Here is an 8,525-nt window from a genome sequence, read left to right as displayed (position 1 = left end):
TGCGCGTAATTACAAAATAGTTAAATCCCGTCCGTAGTCCTCCCAACTTGTAAATTTTATATTTTGGTCACTAAACTGAATTTATAATAATTTTAATTCAGTCTTTGAATTTTAATTTTGTTCATTTTAGTCCTTTTTATTAAAATAATATATTTAGGATAAATGACAAATTTAATCCCTTAATTTTAATAAATAATTTTTTAATCCCTAGTTCATATTTTTAATTTAATTTATTATAAAATTCGAATTTTAGATAATTTTATTTTGGTCACTAAATTATTAAATTAGAAAATAAAATATTTAATCCCTATAATTTCAATTAATTAGGAATTAGATTTAGTTTTATTTTAATTATAATTTAGTTATTTATTTTATATGTCTTCATTTATTTTATTGTTTTTAAATATATTGTTTTAGTAGTATTTTTATTTTATTATATTGTTAAATATTTTTATATTCATAAATATATAATAAATAGTAATTTTTAAATATTTATTTTTAATATCGAAGAAAAGGACAGTCTTAATACAACTAGATGTCCTATTCTGATATTTTAAAATTAAAAAGTAAATAATATTATTTAAATTAATATTTATCAATATCAAAGAAAAGAGCTGTCTTAAGGCACCTAGAAGTTCTTTTCTGATATTTTTAAATAAATAAATAAATTTTTTATATAATTTTGAAATAAAAGAATTATAAATTAAATATATTTTTGAATTTTTTTAATAGAGACAATTTATAATTAAAAAGTACCAATTTTGGGCGTTGTAGGGGTGCTAATCCTTCCCTAAACGTAACCGACCACGAATCCCTTTTTATTATTAAAAAGAATGAATTTTTGGTTATAAACGCATATCAGTTTATTTTTTTATTAGTGTTTTATTAAAACTCTTTTAAAAAAATAATAATAATTTTTAGGTATTCGACCTACCTGACCCAAAAGGCCGATGGCGACTCCCAAATTATTTTCAAAATCATTTATTCACATCACTTTTCCCGTCAAGTTAAATTTTTCGTGCCCGGACGAAAACCGGTTACGACAGGAGGTGTCATCGAAGCAACTCTGTGTAATTCGGGATCGTATATATACTTTATTTTATTTATTAGAAAATAGAAAAATGAAAAAAAAATGTTTGAAAATGCAAAGACCATAAAAGAGCAAGGAAGAGTGATAATAGTGGCAAACTGGTAATAACAGTGAAAAGGAAGTAAAAGAAACTGAAGATGGAGGGCTTGAAGGTATGGAGGCTATCCTCATCCATTGCAAGGCCTTCGAATTTGAGGCAACTGTTTGGATTGGGCGCTTCCCCTTCTCTATTCCTCCGCCGCTTAAATACCGGCGTCGCCGCCAACGCCATCACCAACACTCGCAACCGCCGCTCTTCCACCTCAACGCCCACTTCCACTTCAGACCGTGAAGCCGTACGTGCCATCCGCCTCAAGAAAGTGGAGCAACTGCGGAGCAAAGGTTTGGAGCCGTACGGATATAAGTGGGATAGAAGTCATAGTGCTAGGGAGCTTCAAGAGGTATACAGGGATCTTAGCAATGGCGAGGAGTTGGATGGCGCAAATCACCATGTTTCCATTGCAGGCCGAATTGTGGCTCGTAGAGCATTTGGGAAACTTGCTTTCCTCACTTTAAGAGATGATTCCGGCACTATTCAAGTTTTTTTTTACTTCTCCTTTTCATTTATAATTTGTATTGTTTCTGCTATAATTTGATTAAAATTTTAGATTGTTGTATCTCTATGAAATGATTGTAGCTATACTGTGAGAAGGAAAGGCTTTTGGATGATCAATTTGAGCAGTTGAAGACACTTGTTGATATTGGTGATATATTGGGTGCTTCTGGCTCTATAAAGCGAACTGAGAAAGGTGAACTTCATTTTACCGAGGATTTACTCTAATTGTTGCTTCTATTTTATTCTTTATCAGTGTATGCTGTCAAAGTCAAAGCAACTTCCCTTGATTTATTGCGTTTTTTTTTCTGCTTCACTGTTTCAGGGGAGCTTTCTGTTAAGGTGGATTCTTTTTCAATACTTACGAAATCACTACTTCCGCTGCCGGACAAGTTTCATGGTTTAACCGACATTGATAAGCGCTACCGTCAAAGGTGATTTGCTATCTGCAACTTTTGTTTTATCTGTTTTTGTGAATCATCTAGTAATTCACTTATTCAAACATATATTTCCTTCAAATCCCATCCTACCGAGCTCCTCAATGAATTTTGCTGGATATTTCATTCTTTTTTTTCTTTTATGCTTTTTCCCTTGAAGGGAAAAAAGGGGAAGATATAAGATATTCTTAAATGCCACTTGTCTTTATTTAGAACAATTATCATTTTTTTCTTTTTTACCATTGCATTATGAATATCCTTAATTCTTTTACCAATAACAATCACATCAAAGAAGAGAAATGCTTATTACTATGCATATAACACATTGCAAACTGTTTGTGCTTATATGTCCTTTTCTTGGTGTTTCTTTTGATATTGGTGGATCGTTTCCCCCCTTTGATCATATTTCCCACCTCCGATCATGTTTAGGTATGTTGATATGATTGCAAATCCTGAAGTAGCTGATATATTCCGTAAACGAGCAATGGTGACGTATTCCCACTTTTTGGAGTGAAGCTGAATTATCTTTTGTTTTTTCTTGCTAGCAGGCTGTTCTTATAACACTTCAATCACTTGGTTACTTTGTCTTCAGATTCACTTTTACACTCTAATCACCATATGGTTGCTCAACCCAAGAGAAAAATTGCTTGTTCTTCTAGGGCATAGAGTATTTCATCTTCGATAAAGCTACATATCAGTTGGTTTTTATGTTTGGTCTCCAACATGATATTAGTTTATATTCTTGCGAAGGAATTATTATGCTGCATTTTTCCTTTTCCTTCTAATATCTACTTTTCTTACTTTCGATAAACCATGTAGAATTGTCTTTTTCATGGTGAAAATCATATATCATTGGTTTGAGAGCAGAAATCCATAAAAAATGTAGTAGACTGTAGATGGTAATATTTTGTTAATAGGCTGGTTTGTTGAATCTTGTTTGTAGGGAAGCATTAACTTCCTAATCTTTACATGTCTAACTTTTTCCCCATCAATAATGCTTATGGACTTGAAAAATATTTGGACTATCTGGTTGTCTATTAGGAACAGTCTAAACTTGTTTTAATGGCTGTAAGTTATAGATTGCTTTGATGTGTATGTATATTCATGTGTGTATAAGCCTTGTATTTCTGGAGCCATCTGATTTGAGATTTGACTATGTTGGAATTGTATCCTTATTGACCTTTCTTATAGCAGATCATGAAGGAGATACGAAAGACTGTAGAATCTCGAGGTTTTGTTGAGGTCGAAACTCCAGTTCTACAGGTTTGTGAATAAATTAATATTTTTCTGGGGTGTTGCCCTTTTCTGTTGTGGTATATATTTACTGATCCTTGGCTGAATGACCTTTTAGTCTACCTTCACCGAGGTCCTTTCTTGTGCAACACTGTTAAGCAAAATGAATGCTGATTCTCCTAGGCAGAGATGGAAACGCACATAGCTTTCTATCTATTGGGATGTCAATAGAGTGGTTCTAAATGTCTAAAACCTACTTAGGAAAAGGCCACATTCTACTCTATTTTTTAGGGCACATTCTATATAAAATTATGTATCATAATTCTATGATTATTGTTTTTGTTGCATTATTTATTTGTTTGTTTTTGCTTTGTTTTGCGGTGCCAAAGCAAATATTGTTTTCAGGGAATTTGACTAATTAATTTGATTGATTAGGGAGCAGCTGGTGGAGCTGAAGCAAGACCATTTATGACATACCACAATTCACTTGGAAGGGATCTTTATCTAAGAATTGCAACGGAACTTCACTTGAAAAGAATGCTGGTAAACATTTTCGTTTCCAATTTCCATGCATGATTTCGTGTTTTTCCTCCTTGATTCATGAATAATGCAGCTGGTATTTAAACCTTAGGTTCAGATTGAGGGGTTTTTGAAGTTCCTAATTAGTTGGATAGGGGATAATAACAAACCCTCTACGTTCGTGTGTTCAACAATAGGTGTAGGACCATAAGGAAATCATGCATATTGGCAAGGAAGACGCAGATTTTGCACGTTCTGTAGGATTAAAACCACTTTTTAATGTCTGTTATCATATTTCTAAAACATAAGCCTATCATATAATATATATACGAACTGACATGAAAAATCAAGCATGTATACATAATGCGCTTTCACTCAGGCAACTGATATTTTGGGGCCTTGTGTCTTGTGGAATATAAGAAGGGCCCTAACACCTGGGGTAGGCTCACCCTTGACGACACTGATCTTGTTCTTCATTTTTCCCCTTTACTTTATATTTCGATCCTTACTGTTTGACTCTGATATTCTTTTTGGCCGTCAAGTTTATACTGCCATCAATTTTTATATATCCTATTGACAGGTTGGAGGATTTGAAAAGGTATATGAGATTGGTAGGATATTCAGAAATGAAGGCATTTCTACACGTCATAATCCAGAATTTACTACCATAGAGGTATTTACAAAAATATCAGATGCTGATTTCGTGCCTGGTAGTGCTAATATGATTCATATGATTTCAAGTATTAAATTGTTTTGTGAAGCTCTGATTACCATCTTTTTTTAATTGATTTTAGATTTATGAAGCATATTCAGATTATCAGACTATGATGGACATGGCCGAGGAAATTGTGACCCAATCTGCTCTTGCTGTTCATGGAAAGCTCACTATTGATTACCAGGTAATGGCATTAAAAACAGTTTAATTTCATTTATGTAGGTTGTAGATAACTAGGTGTTCTTTATATGTGTGTGTCTGTGTGTAAAATCTATTTGAAACAGGCATCGGAACAACTAATGTATATGCCTTCTATACAGGGGACTGCTATAAAATTACAGCGGCCATGGCGGAGGGAAACCATGCACAATCTTGTCAAAGAGGTCACCGGGATTGATTTTACTGAATTGGAAGACGATCTTAAAGTTGTTAAAGACGTTGTTCTGAAGGCAATTGGAGTTGGACTTGATAGTAAGGACAAATCTTCTATTGAAGCATGTCCTTCACTTGGCCACCTCCTTAACGAGGTCAATCTTCTTTAATATCTCATTAGTTCCTTATAGAGTTAACTGCAAAATGCTGCAACAGAGTTATTTGCACGAGAGGAATGAAAGTATAAATAGGAATAGATTTCGCACATGGAAATGCAATTCCTGTCTCACTCTAGGCTTGAAAAACACAACAAAGCGGTGCCGAAAGTTTCTTCACCCCTTTCTCATCTCCATACACAAGCAAATCATGGGAATTCGCTGCACAGTAATCCATTACAGAGGACTTTTAGAACCATATGCTTATTTGGATTTATTTTGCGAAGACTGTTTCTAGTACTAGTCCACTGCTAGTCGCAATAAGCCTTTGATTTATTTATCAAGTATCACCTTCAGGTTTTCGAAATTTCTGTTGAACCAAAGCTCCTGCAGCCAACGTTTGTTTTGGACTATCCCATTGAAATATCTCCTCTTGCCAAACCACACCGAAGGTATGCGAGCATTACCCAGAACTGGTGTGATATTTTGTGTTTATTTATGCATATAATTGTCTTCACTTTCTGAAGTACTTCCTCTTACTTCTCTATAGGCATTCAGGTTTGACTGAGAGATTTGAACTCTTCATATGCGGTCGGGAACTAGCCAATGCATTCTCAGAGTTAACTGATCCTTTGGACCAGGTAACAATGATTACTTTTTTTAATATGCTAAATATGGAAATTTAGCGGCTTCGACGATAGGAAGCATGGTTGAAGAGTCTTCTTTGGGTATAATTTACGGGATATTGTTGATGATGTTCTTATAAACTATGATTTCCAGTTTAGCTTTAACTCGAGAGCTAAGAAATTTGCATTTGTTACACATGATGGCAGAGAGCCCGCCTGGAAGAGCAAGTGAGACAACATAACAAGAAGAGAGCAGAAGTCATTGCAGATGGCACGGAAGAAGAAAAGAATAAAAATGACGATTCCTTGTATGAAGTGACTCTCGATGATGATTTTCTTACTGCTTTGGAGTACGGAATGCCTCCGGCTTCGGGAATGGTACGCTCATCTTCTTGTTTGCAGATACTGGCATTAATCATTCGTTGTTAAATTTGTTGATGTTAATTGGTTCCACCTAATCATAGTACATGCTGGGTTATAACGGAGCCCAGAATGTGATATTGAGTTATTGACTTCAAAGAATGCCTTTTGGATTTGATTGATATTGTTTGTTGCACGTAATCCGGACTTCTCGATCGTCCCTAGCAAGCTGACATGCATACACACACACACATACATACAAACATACATGCATGCATACACGCACACACACACACACACACATACATTCATGCAGACATACGTACATGCATGCATACATACGTAAACACATACATGGATCCGTGTGCTCTTAGTTTTTCTGACAAAATGTAAAGGCCATAAAGGTGAATATGGTTGTTAGCAAGCTGACATGCATAGACACACATACATACATGGATCCATGTGTTCCCATTTTTTGACAAAATGTAACGGTGAAAATGGTGTTAGCAAGCTGACATGCATACACACATACATGGATCCACGTGTTCTGAGTTTTTCTGACAATGTAACTGTGGAAATGGTTGTTAGCAAGATGACATGCTAATTCACACACATACATAGATACATGGATCCATGTGTTCTGAGTTTTTTCTGACAAAATGTAACTGTGGAAATGGTTGTTAGCAAGATGACATGCATGCACACACATACATAGATACATGGATCCATGTGTTCCGAGTTTTTTCTGACAAAATGTAACTGTGAAATGGTTGTTAACAAGCTGATATGCACACACACACATACAGGCATGGATCCATGTGTTCTGAGTTTTTCGACAAAATGTAACAGTGAAAACGGTTGTTCGTAGGGACTTGGAATCGATAGGTTGGTGATGCTTTTGACGGATTCCGCCAGCATCCGAGATGTCATTGCTTTCCCCGTTTTAAAGATTTCGCAGTAATGGTAGGATGTTACTACTTGAACTATAACTTCTTCCTTTCTATATATTTATTTTTATTTATTGCCCTTATCTGAGCATTCAATGTAGGGTTTATGGTGAAGATCATCAACATTTTAAACGGATTAAAGAACATTTATGGCTTAACTTTTGAAATGAAATTTTAATTAAAAGCAAGAGAAAGCATTATTATACACAATTTTGATCAATAGATCGGTGGTTTTTAGTTTTTGGGTGAAATACATCATAAGTCATTTAACTATGCTCAAAAAATCGTTTTAATACTGGACTTTTAAAATTTTAAAATTTGTCATTGAATTTTTAGGAACTGTTGTTAAACAGTTATTAAATTTTATAGAATTGGTTCAAAATGATTGTTAAAGTTATTGAATTTTTATAATTATCATAATGTTAAAGTGATATTTTGTAACAATTTAATAAATGGAATGATATTTTGTAACTTTTTAAGATTTTAATGATTAAAATGATTATTTGAGCATAGTTTAGTGATTTTCAGTGTACATTAATTTAATTTTTTATTTAAAGATATGAAGAGAACAAAATGTTATTACAACAATATTAAGGGTAAAGTTCACAAATGGTTTTTCACTATATAATACAATTTTATTGTGTTATTTGACTATTAAAAGTTACAAAATGATCTCTCGTAGGAAGTTGTTTTGTTGAGTCCACTATTAAAAGTTACAAAACGGTCACTCGATAGTTTATTATGTTTCAAACTTGTTTTACTCTATTAAAAAAATAATGGTCATCTGAGTTAAATGTTAATATGTTGACTGAGATATGATAGTCGTTTGAGATTGTGAGATTATATTTTTATCATATCTCAGTCAACAGGTTAATTTACAGTTCAGACTTTTGTTAAATTTTTAACAAAAAATGACTGATTTAAAATATAATGAATAGTCGGGTAATATTTTTGTAACTTTTAATAGTCAAAGTACTCAAGAAAGCAACTCTCTATAGTCGAAAAATCATTTTATAATTTTTAATAGTCGATGACTTAATTAAACAATATCCTATAGTTAGAGGATTATTTATGTACTTTACTCTAATATTAATTATTATTTTAAAAAGTATATTTTAATACTTTCTCCATTGAATTAACACTTGATTATTGTTTATAAATTAAAAAAAAAATTATCTATCAACTTTGAAATATACGATTATTTTGTAAATTATATTTTTCACATGATAAAATTTTGAAAAAAATCTTACTTTATTAAGTTACTAGAACGATCAAAGTGATTATTTTATTTTCATTAATTTAAGGTGATTACAAGTAATAATATATATTTTAAAGATTTTTAATTATTTAACCGTGAATGATTAAATATCATGTATAATTATTGATGCTCAAATTTGAGATCTCTAAAAATAATAATTACCCCTTTAACTACCGAATTTATTCAATATTATAAATCATTATAACGTATAATTAAATTAG

General features: G+C 32.7%; 1 protein-coding gene across 2 annotated transcripts; it reads left to right on the top strand.

Moving 5' to 3' along the window:
- Window positions 1–1,175: 1,175 nt before the first annotated feature.
- LOC120209140 (lysine--tRNA ligase, chloroplastic/mitochondrial-like) lies at window positions 1,176–7,229 on the top strand. 2 transcript variants are annotated; one of them, XM_039208208.1, is made up of 13 exons: window positions 1,176–1,668; window positions 1,767–1,878; window positions 2,008–2,116; window positions 2,549–2,606; window positions 3,311–3,382; window positions 3,788–3,895; window positions 4,452–4,544; window positions 4,666–4,770; window positions 4,907–5,113; window positions 5,471–5,565; window positions 5,664–5,754; window positions 5,947–6,117; window positions 6,968–7,229. In XM_039208208.1, exons 1-13 carry the CDS (start codon window positions 1,228–1,230, stop codon window positions 7,058–7,060), a joined length of 1,755 nt encoding a protein of 584 aa, XP_039064139.1. In that variant the 5' UTR covers window positions 1,176–1,227; the 3' UTR covers window positions 7,061–7,229. The 2 variants fall into 2 exon arrangements, with proteins under 2 accessions (XP_039064139.1, XP_039064140.1); XM_039208209.1 differs by having other exon boundaries at window positions 1,228–1,668; window positions 3,314–3,382.
- Window positions 7,230–8,525: the final 1,296 nt, after the last annotated feature.

Source organism: Hibiscus syriacus, unplaced genomic scaffold (assembly GCF_006381635.1).
Source record: "Hibiscus syriacus cultivar Baekdansim isolate YM2019G1 unplaced genomic scaffold, ASM638163v2 tig00018093_pilon, whole genome shotgun sequence".
NCBI lineage: Eukaryota > Viridiplantae > Streptophyta > Magnoliopsida > Malvales > Malvaceae > Hibiscus > Hibiscus syriacus.
The sequence above is the reverse complement of the archived record's forward strand: the minus strand, read 5'-3'. Positions and strand labels throughout refer to the sequence as shown.

Bases quoted from the DNA above. Each gene is read 5' to 3' on its own strand.
- LOC120209140 (XM_039208208.1), top strand. From the start codon at position 1,228: ATGGAGGGCTTGAAGGTATGGAGGCTATCCTCATCCATTGCAAGGCCT. The intron at 1,669-1,766 runs GTTTTTTTTTAC...AAATGATTGTAG, and splicing joins ATGATTCCGGCACTATTCAA to CTATACTGTGAGAAGGAAAG. The intron at 3,896-4,451 runs GTAAACATTTTC...TCCTATTGACAG, and splicing joins TTCACTTGAAAAGAATGCTG to GTTGGAGGATTTGAAAAGGT.